We start from the raw sequence: 26,185 nt of genomic DNA, 5'->3' as shown, positions 1-26,185 counted from the left end.
AGACACTACCTTAATCAGTCATCTAAGAAACACCATCAGAAATGAGACAAATTGAAATTATTAAACTATGACAGGATGTACTTCTATCATATTCCTGCCAAAGATGAATAACCTCAATCTAATCATGAAGTTATCAGACAGAACTCAAAATAAGGGATGTTCTACAAAACTAGCCCATAATTGTCAAAAGCACTAGGTTGTAAAAGGAACGAAATGAGAACTCATTCCAGAATGAAGTAAACTAAAGACAGCTGACATTTAAATGGAAGGCATGATTCTGTCTGGATCCTCTTGCTATAAGGACATTATTAGGACAATCGGTTCAATGTGAATGAAGTGAAGGTCTGAGGATTAGAGGGTGGTAATGTGTTAACGTAAATTTCCTGATTTTAATGGTTGCATTCTAGTCATGTAAGATAATTTGAAGCGGCCGGGCGCGGTGCTTCAAGCCTGTAATCCCAGCACTTTGGGAGGCCGAGACGGGTGGATCACGAGGTCAGGAGATCGAGACCATCCTGGCAAACACGGTGAAACCCCGTCTCTACTAAAAAAATAAATACAAAAAACTAGCCGGGCGAGGTGGCGGGCGCCTGTAGTCCCAGCTACTCGGGAGGCTGAGGCAGGAGAATGGCATAAACCCGGGAGGCGGAGCTTGCAGTGAGCTGAGATCCAGCCACTGCACTCCAGCCTGGGCGACAGAGCGAGACTCTGTCTCAAAAAAAAAAAAAAAAAAAAATTATAATTTGAAGCAAACAGTATTCAGCAATGAGGAATCATGTATTCAAGTAATTCACAAATGGTTCAGAAAGAAAAGAATTATCTGTAACTTTTCTATGCATGAGATTTTTTTTCAAGAGTTAAAAAGGGCAAAAAATAAATAAAAAGGACATAAATAGGATATTGAATGTCTATAGACAATTCCTACCTATATGCCTAAATCACTTAAGATCAAAACAATGCCACTGATATAAATTAGTGACCTTACTTCACTTTCTGCCACAAAGGACTCACCTAATTACCATGTTCACACTTCTCTTTTGTGTTAATCCACTTCTACTGTTAGGCTTTTAACTATTTTTAAACTTCTTGACATAAAGTAATCCCTCAAGTAATAATATTCTAATTAAGAAATTTTCATTAACTCTTAATTACTTAAAATACATTTATGGACTTTTTCCTTTCTTAACACTGTTTTCAGCACTATAATTTTGTGTGAATTGTTAAACTTAGACAAAGGGGTACACAATTCCTATTTAGAAAACTTTATTGAATATCATACTTATCAAAAGAAAAAGTTAATTTTCCCCAAAGGCACCCTTCATTTCACATGATCTATACTCTAATGTTCTTTTGTATTAAAAATATGGTTAAATACGGAATTAGTAAAATGCAGCATATAAAACTTCATGCTGAGCAAAAACAAGTCCAAAACAACTTTACCATATATCCATAGAATAGTTCCCACAGTACATTTCCTACGTAAATCGTGTTTGAATGCAATTTTTAGAACCATTTTAAAATATATTTTGCAATCTGTTAACTGTAGGCATCCACATTTTTCTTCCATTACATAATCTGTTTCTCTGATTAAGTTGGCAATATCTGCTAGGATCCACAGAATGCGGGAAAAAAAAGCAGTTATTTCTCAAGGTTTGAGAAATCTGGTCCACCTTTAGTGTAGTTTCCTGAGATTTCTGCTCCACTGAAGTCAAAACCAGGATTCTAAAAGATATAAAAATATATAATGAAATAAAACTTAAAAGGAAAAATAGAAGTACAAACTGGCGATTGATAAAAAAGATATATAAATGACCAATAAATACATGAAAATATAACAGACTTCACTGTTGTCACCAAAATAATATTTAAAACTATGAGGCATTTTTCAACTCTCCTAGTTACAAATATTTAGAGATCATATGTATACTACAATGTTGGCAAGTGTATGGGGAAACATATACTTCAATAAAAGTCCGTAGATAGATTTAATAGCTAGCATTTTAATTTTTTTAATTTTTTTTATTTTTTTGAGACGGAGTTTCGCTCTTGTTGCCCAGGCGGGAGTGCAATGGTGCAATCCCAGCTCACCATAACCTCCGCCTCCCGGGTTCAAGAGATTCTCCTGCCTCAGCCTCCCAAGTAGCTGGGATTACAGGCATGCACCACCACACCCAGCTAATTTTACATTTTTAGTAGAGACAGGGTTTCTCCATGTTGGTCAGGCTGGTCTTGAATTTCCAACCTCAGGGGATCCGCCTGTCTCAGCCTCCCAAAGTGCTGGGATTACAGGCATAAGCCACGGCACCCGGCCTATAGCTAGCATTTTTTGAGAGCTTTCTATGTGCCAAATTTTTAAGAGCTATACGTATCAAAGATATTTAACCCTCACAACAATCCTGTAAAGTAGTATGTCAGACTTTAGTCTTTTTGGTGGGCTATTTCATTTATCCAACAACCATTTGTTGAGCTCCTACTGTTTGGAAGGGCATTACAGGTATGTAGAATTCAAGAGTGAAAAAAAACAAAAATCCCTGCTCTAGCGGAACTTAACATTCTAGCAGGAGGAGACAAACCATAAATCAACCAGTACAGGGGCTGGCAGGCTTTTTAAAGAACTAGGTAGTAAATATTTCAGGTTTTGCAGGCCACATAGTCTCTATCACAAATACTCAACTGTCTGAAAGACAATATACAAACAAATGACCATATATGTGTTCTAGAAAAGCTATAAAACAAGTAGTGGGCCAAATTTGGCCCAAGGGCTGTAGTTTGCCAACCCCTGATCTAGTGTTAAAAGTTGGTAAGTGATAATAGAAAAAAACAGGATAAGGGAAATAAAATTATAATATTTAAATGAGATAATCAAAGTATGCTTCATTGAGCAATGATATGAAAACATAAAAGCCAAACTGGGAGAAGAGCACTGCAGTCACAAGGATAACAAAGGGATGGGATGACATGTTCTTTAAGGAATAGCAAACAGGCCAGTATGGCAAAAGCAGAATCACTAAGAGGGATAGCAGTAGGGGAGGAGGTAGTCAAGGAGATAATGGAATAACTGAACAGATATGGTCTTGTAAGAGATAGAGAAATGACTTGCAGAGTTCTGAGAAGTGGCATGATATGACTTGGATTTTAAAAGAACTACTCTAACTGGCCAGGCGCGGTGGCTCACGCCTGTAATCCCAGCACTTTGGGAGGCTGAGGTGGGCGGATCACGAGGTCAGGAGATTGAGACCATCGTGGCCAACACAGTGAAAGCCGGTCTTTACTAAAAATACAAAAAAATTAGCCATGCGTGGTGGCGGGAGCCTATAGTCCCAGCTACACATGAGGCTGAGGCAGGAGAATGGCGGGAACCCGGGAAGCGGAGCTTGCAGCGAGCAGAGATTGCACCACTGCACTCCAGCCTGGGTGACAGAGCAGACTCCATCTCCAAAAAAAAAAAAAAAAAACTGCTATTTTGAGAAGATTATGGCAAGAGTAAAATGAGAAGACCAATTAGAACGTTATTAGAGTAATCCGGGCAAGACATTAGAGGTGGTCCAGATCTGAATGGTAGTAGAGCTGGTGATGAGAAGTGGTCAAATTCTAAATATATTTGGAAGGTAGCATCAATAAGATTTCCTAATACAATGGATAGAGTATGAGAATGATGTAAGAATCAAAGATGAGCCCCTAATTTTTTTTGACCTGAACTACCAGTTTTCATCAACTGAGATGAGAAGGCTACGGGTAAAAACAAATATAGAAGGATGTTAGGGCGTTCAACTTGGACATGTTGAGCTTAATATACATCAGATAGCCAGGTGGAGATGTTGAATAGGCAACTGGGTATGCAAGTCCTAAATTCAGGAAATAAGTCTAGGCTAGAGATATACATTTGGAAATTATTATCATAAAGACGTACATTATCAAGTGCTATGATCTAGTAATTCCTCTCCCAGATATTTATCTTAAACATATCTTAGAACACTTGAGTAGTTTCACAGAGATGAAAGCACAGCTTTGTTTAAAATACAGAAAAATGAAGAAATCTAAATCATCAAAGGCAAACAGCTAAATAATGATGACACATCCAAACTACAGAATACTCTGAAGCGGTTAAAAAGAATGAGCTTTATACTTATGTACTAGTAGGGTAAGAGACCCACGGCATATTATTAAATAAAAAAGCAACAAGAAGAACAATACACACAGTGTGATCCTCCATTTATGCTAAAAAACAAAACAAACAATAGCCAACATATGAGATGAAAATGAGATACATGCATGGAATGGGGAGAGTGGTGGTGAAGGGGCCTTTCACTTTTTACACTATGTAAGTCTATATTGATTCAACTATAGTAAGAGTTTATTCATGCATTACTGATGTACATAAAAGTAAGCTTAAACTCACAAATCACAGCAATACAAATAAATTCCTCTCAAGAAAATCTTTTGAAAAATCAAAGGCATACAAGGCCATTATTCTAACTATTCACTTAAAAAATTCTAGAAAATGTTTGTAACTCTTCATAATGACATTTGAGTTTTAATTTCAAATAGTATTTATTCAATGATTTTTATATATTTAATTACACATACTCATGTACTTCATCTGACTTACTTCTTTTTGGAATCTCTCTAATGTAAGCTTTCTCTGCATTTGGTCTTGCACCCAAGGATCCGCTGCATATTCAGATTCTAGTAGAGAAGTCCAACAATTTGCTGCATCTCTCTTTGTCTTTGTGAGAACAATACGAACCATTTTTCTATCCTCTAAAAAAAAAAAAAAAACACAGACACACACAAAGAAATCAGAGTTCTTCATCAAGTTGGGTTCTTTTTTTTTTTTTGAGACAGTCTTACTCTGTCGCCCAGGCTGGAGTGCAGTGGCACGATCTCGGCTCACTGCAACCTCCGCCCCCACCCCAGGGTTCAAGTGATTCTCCTGCCTCAGTCTCCCTAGTAGCTGGGATTACAGGCATGCGCCACCATGACCAGCTAACTTTTGTATTTTTAGTAGAAACAGGCTTTCACCATGTTGGTCAGGCTGGTCTCAAGAAGTTCTTCATTAAATTTTATATTTTCAAAAACCACTAAGTAATCTTTTCTCCCCACACTAGGTAATTTTGACATACAACGGTTTTCAACACATTTCTATTGCTTTATCTTTCAAAGTTGCAAAGACAAAAAAGATCTAATACAAAAGGGGAAAAGATACCAAGACAAAATTTATTTTAAAAAAAGATTTGATGAATTATAGTAATTACCCTTACCCAAAGTCCATGTTCCTTCATCAGCTATTGTAGAATCAAAGAGTTTGCCCTGCAAAATAAACATACAAGGTGCTAAAAATACGGAATTTAATTTTTATAAAGTTTTCATGATTAAGATTTACCTACTTTCCTACCTAATCCACATCTTATACCACCACTTCACCATGACATTTATAGGTGCACAACCCTAAATTTTCTTCCAGCAGGTAAAATGGAAACTAGTTTACACTGCAAAGGATATTTACTATGTATGGCAAAGAATACAGAGCTCTCTAAAGAAAGATCAGGGCTCCTTAATTTTTAGAAGATACAGTAATACTGACCATTAGCCAGTATTAATGTGAAATTAGTATCTGAAATGCTTTAATTCTACCAATTAAAATTAACCACAGGAAGGGATCTCCTGCTAAAACTAAAAAATGTTGTCTTTTTTTTTTGAGACAGAGTTTCGCTCTGTCGCCCAGGCTGGAGTGCAGTGGCGCGATCTGGCTCACTGCAACCTCCACCTCCAGGGTTCAAGCGATTCTCCTGCCTCAGCCTCCCAAGTAACTAGGACTACAGGCGCCCGCCACCACGCCCGGCTAATTTTTGTATTTTTAGTAGAGATGGGGTTTCACCATGTTAGCCAGGCTGGTCTCGAACTCCTGACCTTGTGATCCACCCGCCTAGGCTTCCTAAAGTGCCAGGATTACAGACATGAGCTACTGCACCCAGCAAAATGTTGTTTTCAAAGTAAACTTTTAAAAAACGTTTTAATCTTTTTGTTGGGCAATCGGCATTAAAAAAAACTTTACATATTCCAGATTTGAAAGATCAGCTGTGATTGACTGTTCACAAACTCAGGTTTAAAAAAAATAAATAAACAAAATATAAATTTAAAAGAGACATTCTCAGCACCAGGCCCGGTGGCTCAGGCCTGTAATCCCAGCACTTTGGAGGCCAATGTGGACTGCTTGACCCCAAGGGTTCAAAGCTGCTGTAAGCTACAATCTCAGCCCTGCACTCCAGCATGGGAGACAGGGACCCTGTCTCTATAAATAAATAAATATATTTAAAAAAAAAAAAGAGAGAGAGAATGCATAAGGTCAAATCCATTTTAATATGTTGCCAAATTTAAGTTACAGAAAGTGAAATTAAAATGTCACTCGAAAAAGCCCACATTTTAAAATATGTCAAAATTAGTGGGAAAAAAATCCCACTAGTCTATATGTACATCAAAAATCCCAGAGTGACTGCTAAATTCCGAAAGTTACTGGATTTACTAAATTTAAATCATAATCTAAAACCATTGTTGAGGAAACTATGAATTGTACAATTTAGAAAAGTCACTGTGATCCAAGCTGACATAAATTAACGTCTTTCACAGGAATCTTGAGGCACTCAAAGCACCTCCATAGCTAACATATAGAATGAACTTATTACATACCAGTGAATTCTCCAAGCTCTTCATACACAGGAATACCATGTTATGCTCAAAACAATCCTATGAGAAGGGTACTATAACTACTGTATCTTGTGGATAAGGAAAGTATACAGACACTGAACAATCTCGTGCCCAAGTTTACAAAACTAGGAAACAAGTAGTCTCCCTTCACCACATTACACTGCCATCAAACATCTTGGGCATCTAATCTGAGAAGAAAATCTAATTTCAACCTGTTCGTTTATACGCTTAACAAAGAAAAAGCGAGTCCAGATCCAACGAGTATTGGTGAAAAGAAATAAAAGGGGTACTACTTATTTTATACACACACCTCTTCACCACGTGCGTGACCACTCCACAAACATGCAGGATTTTTAAACTTTTAGATGACAAAATTGATCACCTGACATCATCTCTAAATTCTCTGCCCGTTATTCTATCCCTATTTTCTTTGTTGTCCTTTCCTATATTTATCTGTTTATTAATTACGCTCCACTGCAAGGATGTTATCTGTCTGGCTGTCTTCCTGCCACCTTCCTGTCTTCAGTGCAAGGAAGAAATATTTGTTCCTTTAGCAACCTAGTTAATCTGTTCCCAGCTGAAGCCCTTCAGAGAAGCAGAAGCAGCAGTCTGACTTGGTTTGAAAACTAAATAGGAAAATGGGCTCCTCAAATTTCCTCAACTCAGCATCTGCCCTGAGGAGGGGGGCTCTGACCAGACCCAAACCTGGTCAGTGTTATCCTCTCTCTTTCTGCCAGCCACGGGAGCCGTGGGGACACCCAACAGTCGTTCAGGGAAACCAGGAACTTTTAGGGGGCGGCTGGGAAGAGGAAACTGAACACAAGCCCCAAGTTGCTGCTACCTTGAGGATCTCACGGCCGCCCACCGACAGCGCCACATGCCGGCTCTGCAGGCCGCACTGGATATCCTGGGCGCGCGTGCCTGGAGGCACCTGAACTTCAATGAACACCTCCTCCAAGGTCTGGTACCACTGGCCCCACGGGGTCCCGCACGGAACCACCCCACTCCGCTCCTCAAACGGGGCCGACATAGTCCAGTCGCTTCCCGGCCGCAGCCGCACCAGGCGGAGCCGAGCGCACGCGCGGAATCCCACGCTCAGGCTACGCCTCGGCCCCTCTGCTCGGGTCACTGCACATGCGCAGGAACGCAAGCTGGAGTCTCCGTGTTCGTTTCCCCTTTTGAATGGCCATTTACGGCACCAGCAGAACCCGGATAAAAGAACTGAAACCCAGAAAAGTTCACAAGCAACGAACAATGGGACAGAACTGGAACCAGTGAAGCCGGAACTCACTACACAGTCACCTAAGTGACGCCAAAATGCACTTTTTCAAACGCCTCCGGAGTGAAGTGCGCTTGCGCAAATGCTAGTGGTGCGTAGGTTACAATTGAGTAACGCCGGGAATGACTGGGTAGGTGGGTGGGGCGGGGAACAGTAACGGTTTCCTATTGGCTAGCAGTCAGAACTCACAGACCAGCTCATTGGACGCAGTCAGAACCCAGCAGTCTTTCTTTGTATTCCTCTGCGGGATTGGTGTGCCCAGGAGTTTGACTTTCCAATTGGCTAACACCGGTGTGGGAGGGGAATGTGGGGAGTTTTGAATTTGAAGCCGGTAGGCAGTGATAATCCGCATTCAGTTGCCGAGGAGTGCCAGTGACCTTCAGTTTCTGGAGCTGGCCGTCAACATGTCCTTTCCTAAGGCGCCCCTGAAAAGATTCAATGACCCTTCTGGTGCGTAAGGGGAAAGGAGCTGGGGGACGGGAGACGCCCTAACGCCCTTTGCCTCTTTCGGCTCCCTTCTTGGGAGGCAAGCAGAAGGCGATTTTAGGATCGGGCTGGGGCTCATTCAATTGATTGATTTTTCTCAAATATGCTCTAAGCATCTGTTACATGCCAAGCACTAATCAGGATGCTAAAGATACCGCAGGGAGTGAAACAGTCCCCGCCCCTTGGGGCTTTCATTCAGGCGGGGAATACTGTCAATAAACAGCGGTAATGGAGAAACTACAGCAGAACGAAGGGAATGGAGGCGAGGCGTTGGTAGCTATTTGATTTTCAAGTCCGAGAGGGCCTCACTGATAAGAACATTGGAGTATTACTTTTAGTCTGAACTTGCGGATTTCTTTTGTATATTCCATTTGGGTAGAAAAGTAGGAAGATCCGTAAAGGCAGTTTCTGGGTGTAAAATTAGAGCTGTAGCACTTACTGAAAATATAAACAATGAAGTTATCATGGCTGATATTGACCACTTATACCTCAAGCACCATACTAAGGCTATACATCGATTATTAGTTGTTAATTTCCCACCAACTCTAAGGGATAATCCTATTATTCATTGTTTTATTGATAAAAAGACTGAGACTTAAATTTGCTCAGTGCTACACTACCAAAGTGGCCGGACTGGAATATGAACCCAGCCCCCATCATGTGCTCTTAACACCGCAATGCATAAGCACAGTAACCAGGAAGCCTTAGATGTGTTTGATAGGCACTCACCATTTAAGATGCTGTATGCTGGGACTGTGCTACTAGATCTTGTTTATTCCTTCCAAAAGCCAAGTGAGGAAGGTACTGATATTGACCCCGTTTTACAGATGAGAAAACAGAGGTTTTGTAACTTGCACAACCAGTGAGTGGTAGAGCTAAATATCAAAGCTCGTGATGTATCCACTATCATATGCTATTTCATGGTTACTCATTACATCTCTAATTTTTGTCAGCCAACGTATGGATGAAAATGTTCACAACTGCTCACCAAGGAAGGCCAAATGAACAAGTGAATCAACACAAACTTATTTTCTTAGTTAAAAGACTCAGAGACCATATGATTTCCCAAGTAATCAAAGGACCTACTCTTAAGTTTTGTCAGCAGTGTGGCTTTAAGATCTTTTGTTTTTGTTGTTGTTGTTTGCATTATAGTAGGTTAAACTGGCTTTACCAAAGATACAGTATTTCAGGCTCACAGTTACAGAAATAATACCAATTATTCATTTGATGTTAATGTGTATGAGGCACTGTGGTGATTTTTCTTATTCGAGTAACCCTCACAACCACACTGTAAGGTAGGTACTGTTCTTTATCCTTGTTTTGTGAATGAAGAATCTGAGCTTCTTGAAGTTACTTTCCAGGGGCTTAAAGCTACACCAGAAAAAGAGAGAGTTTTTATTCACCCTCTTCTCCATACATCTACAAAATATCTGGCCCATAGTAATGTCTGATTGGCAGGCCCAGCTGGATTTGAACCCTGATCTGGCTGATTACAAAAGCCTATTCCATTCCCACATCCCCAACATACTTTCTGTTTTTTTTTCCATGCTGCTGAACTCAACCCTGAGTTAAATACTGGGGATACAAACATGTTTAAGATACTCCCTAACTTCAAGCAGGCTTTTGGCTAATGTGGAAAATGGATAGTACATAAGCCATAAGAAAACCAAGAAGTTCTATGATAGGAACAATACACACAGGTTTCTATGAAGGGAGTTTTCTAGCCTGATTTGGGCATTCAGAAAAAACTAGAAGAGGCAACATCCAGGCTCTTCTGGCAAAACAGAAGGTGGACTGTTCATTCTAGGTGGAAGAAATAGAAAACACAGAGGTCTGGAAGTTTGAAGAATTTGTTTAATGTAACACATAAAATGTTTTGTTTGCATAAAAGTATGGACTGCCTGGCTTAGCTTTTGTTCATTGTTGATAAAGATGTAAGCTGTTCCAGACAGCTTATGATCTCTCCCGAGATATCCCATTCCTCTTGTCTGATGTTCCCTCTCCCCAGATTTCTAACAAGTCATACCTATGTTCGAATGCATTTAAGAGTTGTTAAGAAAAATATATAGAACATGAAAATGGCGTGTGCCACAGTCTCACAAAGTATTGGTAAGTGTGCAGGCTCCGTTTCAGCCTAGTTGCTCTTGAATCCAAATCCCTTTAACTATCAAACCTGACTCTGTAGAGTCTCTAGGGAAGAAGTTTTGTTAAATATGGCCTTAATTGTTCGCAATTTGCACATGCTGCTTAGTCACATGCACTCTCCCATGTTTTGCTGGCCCTTATCTCCTTGAGAGTGGACCCAGTGAGGGATTAGAATACTAGAACTCATCCTAGGTACATTGTTGAGTTTTTTCAGTGTACCTAGGATGAATTCAGCCTGATTTAATTTTTGTTTTCCGTTTCTCTTCTGGCTGCTTGCCAAATCTAGAACAGTGCTTCTCATGCTTTTCCACAGCAGCATTTCTAAGAGCAGAGAGCAAAAGAGAAAAACCACCAGCTCTGAATCCCTCCCAACTTACCCCCAAAGGGCATAGCTACCAGTAGTGGTGGCAGTTTTCTCTGAAGTCTTCTATTTGCTTCAAAATACACTATATTCTTCATTACTTCCCCACCCCTACCCCAAATGTATAAAATAGATGCTCTAAGATGTACCACACTCTGTAATCCCAGCACTTTGGGAGGCCAATACCGGCGGATCACGAGGTCAGGAGATCAAGACCATCCTGGCTAACACGGTGAAACCCCGTCTCTACTAAAAAATACAAAAAAACTAGCCGGGCGAGGTGGCGGGCACCTGTGGTCCCAGCTATTCGGGAGGCTGAGGCAGGAGAATCACTTGAACCTAGGAGGCAGAGGTTGCAGTGAGTGGAGATTGCGCCACTGCACTCACTCCAGCCTGGGCAACAGAGTGAGACTCTGTCTCAAAAAAAAAAAAAGCAAAAAAAAACCCAAAATTTATTTCAACCTAAGATGTATTTTTATATCTCTACACATATATATGAAAGGAAAGTTTCACAAAATAGTGCTTAACTTTGCAGCGTATGAGTCATGCTCACTTTTTCTATTGTTTTTACTTTTTAAAAAATGCTAATCAAGATCTCCTCATTGGGCTGGGCATGGTGGTTCACACCTGTAATCCCAGCACTTTGGGAGGCTGAGGCAGACAGATCAACTGACGTCAGGAGTTTGAGACCAGCCTGGCCAACATGGTGAAACCCTGTCTCTACTAAAAATAAAAAAAAAACTAGCTGGGCATGGTGGCGGGAGCTTGTAATCCCAGCTACTCGGGAGACTGAGGCAGGAGAATCACTTGAACTCGGGAGGCAAAGGTTGCAGTGAGCCAAGATGGTGCCACTACACTCCAACCTAGGCAACAGAGCAAGACAACATCTCAAAATAATAATAATAATAATGAGTTTCTGTCGACCATTTGACAGACATTTAGGGGACCGCAGTAGTTGCCTGAGAATGGTCCAAGCTCCTTGCTCTTCCTGTTTATTTGCATGAGACTCTAGACTGAAGTAAATAGCTTTTCAGAGAATAGTATTAATCTATTTGTTCCCAATCAGCTAAAGCTTTAGGCTAATAGTATTTTAATTATTTTAAGTCCTAAGGGCCCCATCTCAAATCTGCTATGTTTCTTTACTCAGAAATGCCTTCAAATCTGGGACTTTAGTTAAGTGAAATTATGCAGTATAAACTTCTGGAACATACAAATATAGTCTAGTACAATTTTTACTTTGCATAACATTGGCTTTTTGAATTTCCTAAGCCTCACATTCTTTATCTGTAAATTATCACATAGGGTTCTTGTGAGGATTAAATAAAATAACATCTATAAAATGCTTAGCATAATGCCTGGCATTTAGTAAGTGCTCAAAAAATTCTAGTTGCTCTAGTGTGGTTGCTTTTCTTCCGTGTGTTTGAATTGCAGTTGACATCTTCAGTAGGTCTGATGTATTGACATTAGCCAGAGATGGATTATCACTATAAATTTTTATTCTAGGCTAAACATTGAGGGATAGACAGTTTTAATTACTTTATTTCTAGAAACCAACAGTAGTTACCTTTGTGACTCTCTGAGTAGAGTTGACACCAAGTATTTTATTTGCTATATTCAGTCCTTAGTAAGAAAGCCATATATTGCCTGTAATACATGATGTTCATCTCAAAACTGGCATTTGCTCAGTTGCCTGTGTTCCTTTGACCCAGTTGATAAAAAGGGCAAGATGATACTGTTCTTCATAGAGAGGCCTTCTTTATAATATCAAATGGATGCAATTTTTTACATTTAAAAAAATAGAAGCAGTTTGTTAATGACATTTTTACATTTATATTCACTTTATTATGACATGTTTTAACTTAAGATCATAAATAACATTAGATGATATATTAATGTTTTCTATTTCCTCTAGGTTGCGCACCATCTCCTGGTGCTTATGATGTTAAAACTTCAGAAGTATTGAAAGGACCAGTATCGTTTCAGAAATCACAAAGATTTAAACAACAGAAAGGTAATAGATCACCAAAGAACAGTGGTTATGTGATCTTGTAAGTTCAAAGTTATGAATAACAATATTTAAAGATGTTATAGCATTTTTTAAAATTTGAAGCTAGAACTATATTTAAATTGTATTTGATGGATTTATGAAAAGGTCAAGTACGGAATAATGCTGTCATCGTTATGTTGTTACATAACCAGGAAAATTAAGCAAGACACTCATATTGATATGTAGCTTGCCTTTTAGTAATTACCTTGACCTGTCAGGGAATATTAGGAGAATCAGAAGCATGTTAGATGTGTTAAAATATTGTGTAATTATTTGAAAATGTGCAACTAAGAAAAGAATATATTGTTTCATCAAAAGTTGCAATTAGAAATCTGGGGCCGGGCAAGGTGGCTCGTGCTTGTAATCCCAGCACTCTGTGAGGCCAAGGTGGGTGGATCACTTGAGTTCAGGTGTTCGAGACCAGCCTGGCCAACATGGCGAAACCTCATCTCTACTAATAATACAGAAATTACCCAGGAGTGGTGGGGTGCGCCTGTGGTCCCAGCTACTAGGGAGGGAAGTGGGAGAATTGCTTGAATCTGGGAGGCAGAGGTTGCCGTGGGCCGAGATCATACCATTGCAGTCCAGGCTGGGTGACAGTGACACGGTCTCAAAAAACAGAAAAAAAAAAAAACTGGAAATTGTGTTTTGTGTGTAGTTAAAACATATTAACACCAACCATGATCTGTACAATTCATTTTTCTGCAGAATCTAAACAAAATCTTAATGTTGACAAAGATACTACTTTGCCTGCTTCAGCTAGAAAAGTTAAGTCTTCGGAATCAAAGGTGACGAGCTTTTATATGCCAGCTGATTTATCAACTGTGTCATCAAAAACATCTGAAAGTATTGTATTTGATTAGAATGGGTTAAGGGTCTGAATCAAGGTTATAAGTAAATCTGTGAATTAATGAAATGAGTTATCATTAGAATTCTAGCAAGTTACATTTCTGCCTAGGTCATTATGTTTAAATGTGCCCTTAGTTCACAATTACAATGGTCTTCAATTCTCAGTCACTTCCATGTTTAAATTGTTTATTACCTAGTAAAGATTTCAAAAATATGTGATGCTTTGATTTATTGAGTACCACCATTTGAGTTGTTTTGGTTTTGTGTATTTGTTTGTAGGGAAGGGTGAGTATTTTTGAAGAAAAGGGGGAAAAAATGGCAATATCTAAAAAAGGTTTGCTACTGAGAAACTGTTAAGGAGTGGTGAGAGATTAAATTCTTAATAGTCCTGTGGCTTGTGCAAGAGCTACTATTACTCTTTTCCTAAGTTTATAATCAGGCAAGCTACATAATACTTTTTTTTTTTTTTGAAATGGAGTCTTACTCTGTCACCCAGGCTGGAGTGCAGTGGTACCATCCAGCTTACTGCAGCCTCTGTCCCCACAGGCTCAAGCGATTCTCCTCCCCAGTAGCTGGGATTACAGGCACATCCCACCATGCCTGGCTAATTTTTGTATTTTTATAAAGACGAGGTTTAACCATGTTGGCCTGTTAGCCAGGTTGGTCTCGAATTCCTGACCTTGGATGATCCATCCACCTTGGCCTCCCAAAGAGCTGGGATTACAGGCGTGGCCCACCATACCCGGCCGCTGTATAATACTTTTTAAAAGACAGCTGGAGGGGTGCGGTGGTTCATGCCTGTAATCCCAGCACTTTGGGAGGCGAGGCGAGGGATAACTTGAGGTCAGAGGTTCAAGAACAGCCTGGCCAACAGATAGTGAAACCCCGTCTCTACTAAAAAATACAAAAATTAGCTGGACGTGGTAGCACACACCTGTAGTCCCAGCTACTTGGGAAGCTGAGGCAGGAGAATCGCTTGAACCCGGGAGGCAGAGGTTGCAATGAGCCGAGATGGCACCACTGTACTCCATTCCAGCCTGGGCAACAGAACAAGACTCAGTCTCTCCAAAAATAAGAAAAAAAAAAAAAAAAGACAGCCGGGCACAGTAGCTCACACCTGTAATCCCAGCACTTTGGAAGGCCAAAGCAGGTGGATTGCTTGAGGTCAGGAGTTCGAGACCAGCCTGACCCACATGGTGAAACCCCGTCTCTACTAAAAATACAAGAAAATTAGCCGTATGTGGTGACACGTGCCTTAATCCCAGCTACTCGGGAGGCTGAGGCAGGAGAATCGCTTGAACCTAGGGAGGCAGAGGTTGCAGTGAGCCAAGATGGTGCCACTGCACTCCAACCTGGGCAGCAGAGCGAGACCTATCTCAAAAATAAAAATAAAGTTAAAAAGTTGTACAAATTACCAGGTTTTTTGATGTGAAAAATATGCAGAGTTGGGAAGAGTTAGGCTTAGGTTCTTCATTCATTTGGCAGTTGCCTAAGCCTCATATTCTGTAATATAGAGCCGTGTTGTTCAGCATGGAAGCATAGCCACATGTGTCTGTTGAGCAATTGACATGTGGCTAGTGCTATTAAATAACTAAATTTTTAATATTATTTAATTTTAATTAATATATATTTAAAGATATACTCAATTTTGTTAGTGGAACACTTTTAAATATTTTTGGAACAACTTGAGTGTGTGAATTTACTTTCTCCTCTCTGTGTTTTATGAAACTAAACATACATAAATGTTTCTGATGAAAATTTAGCATTGAATTGAAATGTGCTGTAAGTGTAAAATACAAAGAAAACTTTAAAGACTTAGTACAAAAATATAAAACATCTCATTGATAATTTTATACTAGTGACATGCTGAAATAATATATTTGATATATTGGCTTAAGTAAAATTTATTAAGATTTTTACTTTTTAAACACACTACTAGAAAAGTTTAGATGCATACGTGGTTTGCATTATTTTTATTGGGCAGGACTATTATAGACACACTTCTTAGAAATTGATGTAAGTGGTTTGACTTAAATTTCTTGAAGAAATTGTCCTGAAATTTTGTAATTTATAAAGCCCCTTAGAAAACCAAATTACATACAAGTTTGTATGGAGCCCCAAAATAATAGTCCTTCCCCATAAAAAATTTCATGGAGTGTAAAATTAATAAACATGACACTGATGTCACTCCCACCTCCTGCCCCACTTAGAAACATCTAAAACAGATTTCATTCAAGATGTTGATGAGTTTCTTCCATTTTTAGATGGAAAAGATAGTCTTTTTCTAGCCATTGTGTCAGAAAGTCTGTTGGATATAAAAAGATACAGTGTGAAAATTATATATCTTATTTAGAATAAAGCCAATGAGAAAATTAGAATCAGAGCTTATGCTATTTCAGTTTTTATTTCTTTGCGTCTGTATATTTTCCTCTTTGGGTATCAAAGTTTAAGTTGATTTCTCTTTGTAAGATTCTTTCTGAGATAGCATAATGAAATATTCAAGATGTATTGCTGTTGAACATTAGAGGGAGGCAGTCAGTAGCTTTATTCATAAAGTTCCACCTGTTCTTTTCACTGGGCTGATTAGGAAAATCCTGATTTATTGGGTTGAAAACTTTTAAACCTAAAATATCTTGAGATTTTTAGAATCTTTCATTTATCAGATGAGTGACCTGCAAAATTTTTACCAGACTCAGTGTAATGTTTGAAATAGAAACTCTTTGGATCCCTTAATCTTTTCTGGTAACTAAGAAACAAATTTGGCTGTGATATTTGTGACATCTAAATTTGCTTATAAGTTTTCTTTGGCTTTTAAACAGAAGGAATCTCAAAAGAATGATAAAGATTTGAAGATATTAGAGAAAGAGGTAAGCAGTGCTTTCAACTTATTGAAAAGTACATATGATAGAAACAGAGTTACATAGATTTAAGAGATAAGGATTCTGCTGCAGTGTGAGGAGTCCTGCAGTGAGGCAAACATGCCATCCAGAACAGTGCGTACGGGAAAACAGTTCTTACAGTATTTCACAGATCTATCCAGGCTGTGTTAATGTGGTATGCTGGCAAGGCCAAGATTCAAGATAGCCCACTTAATGAAAAACTGATAACTGAAAATCATTATGTCAGTTGATTACAATTAGATATGTGGATCAGATATTTATATCTATCCATCGTTCACACTCTTCCTGTATGCTAACTTATGTTAAGACAACATAGCGGCCGGGCGCGGTGGCTCAAGCCTGTAATCCCAGCACTTTGGGAGGCCGAGAGGGGCGGATCACGAGGTCAGGAGATCGAGACCATCCTGGCTAATACAGTGAAACCCCGTCTCTACTAAAAAAATACAAAAAACTAGCCGGGCGCGTTGGCGGGCGCCTGTAGTCCCAGCTACTTGGGAGGCTGAGGCAGGAGAATGGCGGGAACCCGGGAGGCGGAGCTTGCAGTGAGCTGAGATCCGGCCACTGCACTCCAGCCTGGGCGACAGAGCAAGACTCCGTCTCAAAAAAAAAAAAAAAAAAAAAAAGACAACATAGCTAGAGGATTGCTTAGTGAGCATGCAATCCTAGCTGGTCAGACTGTGATGAAGGTAGGCTAACTCCATGCATTGCTCTGCACAATAGGTATAGGCCTTCCTCATGGGTGAAATAACACAGAGCTATGCTGTTCAATGTGGTAGCTACTCACCACATGTGACTATCTAAATTAAATAAGATAAAATTAAGGACTCGATTTGGCCGGGCACGGTGGCTCAAGCCTGTAATCCCAGCACTTTGGGAGGCCAAGATGGGTGGATCACGAGGTCAGGAAATCAAGACCATCCTGGCTAACACGGTGAAACCCTGTCTCTACTAAAAAATACAAAAAACTAGCCAGGCGAGGTGACAGGCCCCTGTAATCCCAGCTACTCGGGAGGCTGAGGCAGGAGAATGGCGTGAACCCGGGAGGCAGAGCTTGCAGTGCGCTGAGATCCGGCCACTGCACTCCAGCCTGGGCCACAGAGCGAGACTCCGTCTCAAAAAAAAAAAAAAAAAGGAACTCGATTCCTCAGTTGCACTAATCACATTTCAAGTGCTCAATAGCCACATGTGATTAGCAGCTACCATACTGGACAGGGTGTTTCCACCATGACAGAAATTTCTATTGAACAGTACTGACCTAAAGAACCCATTTTCTTTCCTAGCAATGCTAAGCAGCTCACTGTGAACTTTGCTTCTCTGCCGTCTTTTTTTTCTGTTTCCGTTGCTAACCAACGCTTTTTCTCATGGATATATTCTATCAATATATTAAAATCTTTCATTTGATTACAGTCGAATGTTGGCTTTTGACCAAGAGTATGTCAGAGTAACTGTAGACGTCTGCTCAGTTGCCCTGATTCTTTTGTATTTATTCTAATAATGTTAGCTATCATTTTATTGAGGATACATGTAGGGGTTGATATTTAATCACTGAGGAGTAATCACTGAGTCTCAGTGAGATAGCTGGTAAGTGAGTGGTAGAGCCAGGATTAGAACTAATAATTTATATCAGTGACTTCATTGGGTATAGAATTTTAGGGTGGCAGGTTTCCCCCCATTACATTAAAAATATCGTTTCATTTCATTGTCTTTTGGCTTCCACATTTTCTGTGGACAAATATTGGTTTGGGGGGTTCTGTTGTTTGGTTTCGCTTTTTAAATCTGGTAATAGCAACAAGAATGATGCCTTGCCAATGCCTAGTACATTCTCCTCAGAAGCCCAGCTCTGCCTTCTTGAAATAAAAAACTTTTAGCATTTTAAGCTAATTTGAATTTGTGTAATTTAAGCTAGAGAAAATAACTATTATAGGTGGAAATACCTTAAACGTGAATAAATAGCGGCCAGGCATGGTGGCTGACACCTGTAATCCCAGCACTTTGGGAGGCCAAGGCCAGTGGATCACGAGGTCAGGAGATCGAGGGCATCCTGGCTAACACAGTGAAACCCCATCTCTACTAAAAATACAAAAAATTAGCTGGGCGTGGTGGGGGGGTGCCTGTAGTCCTAGCTACTTGGGAGGCTGAGGCAGGAGAATCGCTTGAACCCGGGAGGCGGAGTTTGCAGTGAGCCAGGATCGCGCCACTGCACTCCAGCCTGGGCAACAGAGCAAGACTCCATCTCAAAAAAAAAAAAGTGAATAAATAGCTTAATTGTACTTGGAATTTATGACAACTAAAGTTCTTCTGTTCTTAAAATGCATTAAGACTTTTAAGATGTATCATAGGTAAATATGATTATTCAGATAGCTAGTAACATTAGAATATCTACAAGCATAATGTCAAAATCAGAGATTTTTCCAGAAACTTTAGGGGTGATTATTCGTAATCATTTATTATTACCTTGTTTTTGTCTAGATTCGTGTTCTTCTACAGGAACGTGGTGCCCAGGACAGGCGGATCCAGGATCTGGAAACTGAGTTGGAAAAGATGGAAGCAAGGCTAAATGCTGCACTCAGGGAAAAAACGTCTCTCTCTGCAAATAATGCTACACTGGAGAAACAACTTACTGAATTGACCAGGACTAATGAACTACTAAAATCTAAGGTATCTGAGCCTCATGATAACATTTACAGTTGAATAAATATAAACATATTTTTTCGGGTCGGGCGCAGTGGCTCACGCCTGTAATCCCAGCATTTTGGGAGGCCAAGGCGGGTAGATCACCTGAGGTTGGGAGTTCGAGATCACCCTGACCAACATGGAGAAACCCCGTCTCCACTAAAAATACAAAAATTAGCGAGGCACATTGGCGGGCACCTGTAATCTCAGCTACTCTGGAGGCTGAGGCAGAAGAATCGCTTGAACCCAGGAGGTGGAGGTTGCAGTGAGCTGAGATGGCGCCATTGCACTCCAGCCTAGGCAAGAGAGTGAGACTGCGTAACAAAAAAAACAAAACAAAACAAAGTATACCAGGCAATTCAGATTCATTTTGTTAAGCAAACATGTTTCAAGAAATCCTGTCTCAGGGACTTGCTTTAGAATCTTGCCATGTACTTTCCAGCACATAGAGGTAAGTGACCACCCAAACAACCTTTCAAAACTAAACCAGCAGGCCAGGCATAGTGGCTCACACCTGTAATCCCAGCACTTTGGGAAGCTGAGACGGATGGATCACTTGAGGTCAGGAGTTCGAGACTAGCCTAGCCTAACATGGCGAAACCCCATCTTTACTAAAAATACAAAAATTAGCCAGGTATGGTGGCACACACCTATAATTCCAGCTACTCAGGAGGCTGAGGCATGAGAATCACTTGAACCCGGGAGGTGGAAGTTGCAGTGAGCAACATGGCACTCCAGCCTGGGTGACAGAGTGAGACTCTGTCTCATAAAAATAAAATCAAAATAAACCAGCAAGTCACATTAAGGAAAAGAGGGATAAGAACAGTAGACCGGTGCAGTGGCTCATGCGGCTCATGCCTGTATTTCCAGCATTTTGGAAGGCTGAGGGCTGGAGAATTGCTTGAGGCCAGGAATTTGAGACCAGCCTGGGCAAAATATCAAGACCCCATCTCTATAAACAACTTGAAAAATTAGCTAGGCCTGGTAGTGGTGCACACCAGTAATCCCAGCTACTCAGGAAGTTGAGGCAGGAGGATTGAGTCCAGGAGTTTGAGATTATAGTGAGCTATCATCATGCCACTCCACTCTAGCCTGGACAGCGAAGCGAGACTTGATCTCTTAAAAAGAAAAGAAAAAAATGAAATCAATCAGTAATTATGGTGTAGGTCAAAGACTGTTCTCCCTACCAAAGCATAATTACAGTCAAAAACATAACCCCAGTGATAGGTAGACAAATCATTATTTGTGTATTTCAAATATATCTTAGCAGAAAATATTTCTGAATTTTTTACTGTTTGTTGTACTTAGTTTTCTGAAAATGGTAACCAGAAGAATTTGAGAATTCTAAGCTTGGAGTTGATGAAACTTAGAAACAAAAGAGAAACAAAGATGAGGGTGAGTGCTGCCTTTGGCAGGTTTGCTGTGTCTGGATCTGGGGATTGGTACAATTTTCTCATTTCCTAAAACATGTATCTTTGTTGTATAGGGTATGATGGCTAAGCAAGAAGGCATGGAGATGAAGCTGCAGGTCACCCAAAGGAGTCTCGAAGAGTCTCAGGGGAAAATAGCCCAACTGGAGGGAAAACTGTAAGTGACTGAATGTGAAGAGAACTTGTTAAGTGGAAGCAATTCTTGATTTGACTCTCTTCACAAATTATTGTTTACTGAGACTTCAGCCTTCTCTTAGTACTTATCTCGTTGCCTCCCTCCAGTTGCCCTATTTCTCTTTTTGAACGAGAATGAGCCCTAATCATTCTCAAACATGTTGTGCTAGAAAGTTGTATGAGTGCATTACTTTTGTACATCTTCTGTATTAATGATGAGGAAAGGTTTCATGATCTTATGAAAGTGGTCATTAGATTGAAATGGAAAAACACTAGTATAGCAAGTTGTGATCTGTGCACAATCGTAGGCTTTGATTTAGAGCTTTAATTTACATATAATAAAATGTGTGGATAGTAAGTGTTCAGTTTGGTGACTGTAGCAGTTGTATACACCTATGTAACCATTACCAAACAAGATAGAGAACATTTTCATCCCTTCAGAAAGTTCCTTCTTCACACCTCTTCTTGTCTCCCTGCTACTGCCTGTGCCATGTCCCCATCCCCACAACTACTTTCTCACTTACATCATCATAAATTAGCTTTGCCTTTTTTTATTTATTATCATTATTATTATTACTATTATTTTAGAGTTGGGGCATTGCTGTGTTACTCAGGCTGGTCTCAAACTCCTGGACTCAAGTGATACCACCCTGACCTTCCAGAGTGCTGGAGTTAGAGACATGGCCGCTATACCTGTCCAGTTTTGCCTTTTTTTAGGACATGCAAGAGAGAAAGAGCATGTGTGTGTGTGTAGCTTCTTTTGTTTGATGTAATTTTTCAAGATTCATCCAATCTGTTCTGTGTACTATAATTTTTCCCATTTTATTTCTGAATAGTGGTTCACCCTATGAGTATACCTCCATCTCTTTACTCTTCTCCTTTTGATCGTTATTTGGGCTGTTGCCAGTTTCTGCCATTAAAAAGACTGCTGTGAACATGTTTTATGTTTTTTTATGGACATGTTTTTATTTCTCAGAGAAATTTCTAAGAGTAGAATTCTTGGGTAATAGGGTAGTGTATATATAATGTTTTTTAAAACTCAAAAGTGGTTTTGCCATTTTTATACACCCCCTGGCAATGTATGACAGTTTCAGTTGTTCCAGATTCTCACCAACATTTAGTGTTGTCAGTCTGTTTGATTTTAGCCTTTCTACTAGGTAGGAAGTGGTATCTCCTTTGTGATTTTATTTTGTTGCTATGAATGTTGACCATATTTTTATGTGCTTATTGACCATTTTATGTGCATATCACCTTTTGCAAGGTGTCTGTTGAAGTCTTTTGTCCATTTCTTGCATTGGACGATTTCGTGGAGGTAAATAGATAAGTAATCGAATACCAGGTAGTCTGGGACAAAAGCTTTATGGCACACAAAATGCTATTCAGTATGTTGGGTGGGTGGGAAAACCAGGAAGACCACAAAAAAAAATTATTTCTAACACTTGGGATACTGTAATGATGGTTCTTGTCATCATAGGTTTTTTGTCAGTGTATATGCCAAAAACTGGATCACTTAAATAAAAATTTTAGTCTTCTATTTGGATATAAATTGTGAATTTGAGAAATCACATAAAATAATTGTTAAGAGTTAGGACTCTGGAGTCAGCCTGCCTGATACAGCAGTATCTGGTACATAAGCATTATGTATGATTATTAAATAATGAAACTAGAATGTATTAACATATGCAATTTTTGTTTTAGTGTTTCAATAGAGAAAGAAAAGATTGATGAAAAATCTGAAACAGAAAACCTCTTAGAATACATCGAAGAAATTAGGTAATATGAGCAGTAGCTTTAAATTGAACCTTATTTTTTTAATACTGAATCATTTTTATCATTTTTCTGTTATTTTTCCCTGTGCCTAAATAGATGTGCTTTTTAAGATAATTTGTTTTAATGCAGTTGTGCTTCAGATCAAGTGGAAAAATACAAGCTAGATATTGGCCAGTTAGAAGAAAATTTGAAAGAGAAGAATGATGAAATTTTAAGCCTTAAGCAGTCTCTTGAGGAGAATATTGTTATATTATCTAAACAAGTAGAAGATCTAAATGCAAAATGTCAGCTGCTTGAAAAAGAAAAAGGTATTACAGTGTTTTATAGTTACTTTCTTTAGATAAGTGTTACATATAACATTTAGGAAAAATACTGCTATGCTAAAACAACTTTTTAAATATAATTAGCTATACTAACATTTTAAATATCATTAACTATATAGCTATACAACAGCAAAAACCTGTACTGCATTTTAGAATATTTTACTCTTACAATGTTTGTTTTCTGTTTGTTTCAATGCGGCATATTACCTGTCTTGACTGAAATATATACGGTTGTATAATTCTTGACTTTTCCACTAGGTGGCTATTTACAAGATTTGTGGGTTTTATTATGTAGCACATAATATATATTATATGTAATGATACAAAGTTCACAGTTTTGTTTTTTTTCTTTGGAAATACCATGCTAAAAGCAGTATAAAGGAATATTATGGGAGTCCAGTTTCTCAATGTTAATGTTCTTATCTAATTCCAGTATTTTTCATGTTTTGCACTTTCTAGAAGACCATGTCAACAGGAATAGAGAACACAATGAAAATCTAAATGCTGAGATGCAAAACTTAAAACAGAAGCTTATTCTTGAACAACAGGAACGTGAAAAGCTTCAACAAAAACAATTGCAAGTTGATTCACTTCTGCAACAAGAGAAAGTAATTTACTATCATATTTTTTTAAACTGTTTATTTTGTGTCATACATTTCCCTATGTCTCTGAACACCTTTACATTGTGTATATTCTTTGATCTAATAGTTTAGTCTTTAGAGTCTTATCCTGAGGACATAATCATGGATATGCTGAGGATTTAGCTACATATTTTTCACTACGTGTTTACCACAGGGTTATGAATAATGTGGGAAAATGACAACAGATACAGCAAAACAGGGAAATAATTTTTTAAAAATTTCTGGTTCATGCTTATGTGATTTAGGCTATATAAACATTTACACTTACCTTGTAAAAGAGTGTCTAATTACAGAGGAAACAAAGCAATTTTTAAAATCCAGATTATTAATAGAACATTTTACATATCAGTGAGAAGAAAGAAAGTCCACTGAAAAATTATGGGCATAGGATAGAAAAAGAGAAGGTGAAGTTCTGATGGCCTGTAAATGTAGAAAGATGCTCCACCTTAGTAGTAACCAAGGAAGTAGAAATAATTTTTTTTCACTTACAAAATTGGCACAAATTAAAACATTTGATAATATAAAATACTGGTGAGAATTAAGCCATCAGGTTCTTACATGCACTGATGTGAAATATTATAGTGTTAGACAACCTACAACAGCTAAAGGAATTGAGGAATATACACTGACCTGGAAAGATTTCAACAACAGAGTATATATCATTTATATCCCTCCCCAAATGTGTATGTATAGAAAAGTGTATAGAAAAATACCAGAAGGCATATATATTCCAAACTCGTAGCTATCTCTGCAATGGGAAAACTAAAATTAGGGGAGGAAGTCGTCAAAGATAATATTAACATCATTTGTAATATTAGAATTATTTCACAATGGTGATTTATTTGTATACTGTATAGCTTAAAAATAATTATATAATATGGAAATCACCACATACTTTTTATATAATATGTGAAACATTATATTAATATCAAAGCCAGTTGGAAAGCAGATATATATATATATAAAATGTAATTTTAGTTTAAGAAGTTTCTGCATGTGCGTTGCATAGAAAAAAGCCTAAGATGATATTTGCTGCAATGTTAACAAGGTATAGGAAATAATCTATGAAAACAAATATGCTATTTCTATATTGTTTTAAGTTTCCTTGAATCTCTTGCATTTAGGTTTCATCCTTCTTTATCTGTACTTTTTTTTTGTCTTCTAGTACAACCTCACAATGCCATTCCAATTTATTTTGGTGATTTTCTGTTTGGATATAGGAATTATCTTCTAGTCTTCATCAGAAGCTCTGTTCTTTTCAAGAGGAAATGCTTAAAGAGAAGAATCTCTTTGAGGAAGAATTAAAGCAAGCACTGGATGAGCTTGATAAATTACAGCAAAAGGAGGAACAAGCTGAAAGGCTAGTCAAGCAATTGGAAGAGGAAGCAAAATCTAGAGCTGAAGAATTAAAACTCCTAGAAGGAAAGCTGAAAGGGTTTGTATTAATAGGATCTCATGTTTATATATGACTACAGATGTCACAAATTATTTTGAGTACTTTTTTTTAGTATTTTCATATCAATCATGTGAGCATGTGAGGTTGGAATTATTTTACAATTAAGTAGTAATTATTATTTTACAATTAAGTAGTAGACATAGAATGTGTACATAAAACGTACATGCAAACATGTAAGACAGCCCCCTTTTTTAAGTTAAAAGTTAAACGTATTGCCCCCTTTTTTTTAAGTCCAAAGAGAGTTTTAATAAACAAATGACAAAAGTTTTGCACTTCTTTACTACTCTGATAATTTCTGAAATTTATTGGACATCAGCATTAGAACAATAATGGACTCGGGGCTGCAATTCCTGTACTTTGGGATGCCAAGGTGGGAGGATTGCTTGAGCTCAGGAGTTTGAGACCAGCCTGTGCAATATAGTGAGACCTCATCGCTACTAAAAATTAAAAAAAAAAACTAGCTGAGCACGTTGGCGTGTGCCTGTAGTCCCAGCTACTTAGAAAGTTGTGGGAGGAGAGTCATTTGAGCCCAGGAGATCAGGGCTGCAGTGAGCTGTGATCATGTCACTGCACTCCAGCCTGAGCGAGACTCTGTCTCAAAAACAAAAAACAATAATGAACTTGGGGGAAAAAAATAAAGAATCCCTCCCGTAAATAAATAGCATTCCCATTTTTTGTCTATGCATTTACATAGTATAAGTTACACCTTTAATTATATTTTTCAGGGAGCACAAACACTTCAGAAGTGCAAAGCAGGCTGGCACAATGGCACGTGCCTGAAGTCCCAGCTACTCAGGAGGCTGAGATGGGAGGATCTTTAGATCAGGAGTTTGAGGCTCTAGTGCTCAATGATTGTGCCTGTTAATAGCCATGGCACTCTTGCCTGGGCAACATAGCAAGATGCCCTCTGAATCAATAACTGATAAAAAGCAAATGAGAAAAAATA

The 26,185-nt window shown here is 38.7% G+C and overlaps 2 protein-coding genes across 7 annotated transcripts in view; one reads left to right on the top strand and one right to left on the bottom strand.

The window, feature by feature from the left end:
* Nucleotides 1–1,246: 1,246 nt before the first annotated feature.
* NUDCD2 (NudC domain containing 2) lies at nt 1,247–7,834 on the bottom strand. The gene is made up of 4 exons (XM_033180370.1): nt 7,547–7,834; nt 5,262–5,310; nt 4,610–4,761; nt 1,247–1,722 (listed from the first exon to the last, which is right to left on the bottom strand). Exons 1-4 carry the CDS (start codon nt 7,733–7,735, stop codon nt 1,639–1,641), a joined length of 474 nt encoding a protein of 157 aa, XP_033036261.1. The 5' UTR covers nt 7,736–7,834; the 3' UTR covers nt 1,247–1,638.
* Nucleotides 7,835–7,938: 104 nt separating this feature from the next.
* HMMR (hyaluronan mediated motility receptor) overlaps nt 7,939–26,185 on the top strand; it is a 34,278-nt gene continuing 16,031 nt past the window's right edge. For 3 of the 6 annotated variants that reach the window (XM_033180367.1, XM_033180368.1, XM_033180363.1), the window contains exons 1-11: nt 8,214–8,434; nt 12,889–12,987; nt 13,732–13,811; nt 16,692–16,739; nt 19,242–19,430; nt 20,754–20,840; nt 20,932–21,032; nt 22,748–22,822; nt 22,949–23,127; nt 23,602–23,750; nt 25,004–25,218. In XM_033180367.1, coding sequence (XP_033036258.1) covers nt 8,389–8,434; nt 12,889–12,987; nt 13,732–13,811; nt 16,692–16,739; nt 19,242–19,430; nt 20,754–20,840; nt 20,932–21,032; nt 22,748–22,822; nt 22,949–23,127; nt 23,602–23,750; nt 25,004–25,218 — 1,268 coding nt within the window. In that variant the 5' untranslated portion in view covers nt 8,214–8,388. Of the gene's footprint in view, nt 8,076–8,213; nt 8,435–10,511; nt 10,580–12,888; nt 12,988–13,731; nt 13,812–16,691; nt 16,740–19,241; nt 19,431–20,753; nt 20,841–20,931; nt 21,033–22,747; nt 22,823–22,948; nt 23,128–23,601; nt 23,751–25,003; nt 25,219–26,185 lie in introns of those variants that run through there. The other 3 variants (XM_033180369.1, XM_033180364.1, XM_033180365.1) reach the window with 3 other exon arrangements.

The sequence above is a fragment of the Trachypithecus francoisi genome, unplaced genomic scaffold, assembly GCF_009764315.1.
Source record: "Trachypithecus francoisi isolate TF-2019V2 unplaced genomic scaffold, Tfra_2.0 Lachesis_group2, whole genome shotgun sequence".
In the NCBI taxonomy this organism is placed as follows: domain Eukaryota; kingdom Metazoa; phylum Chordata; class Mammalia; order Primates; family Cercopithecidae; genus Trachypithecus; species Trachypithecus francoisi.
The sequence above is the reverse complement of the archived record's forward strand: the minus strand, read 5'-3'. Positions and strand labels throughout refer to the sequence as shown.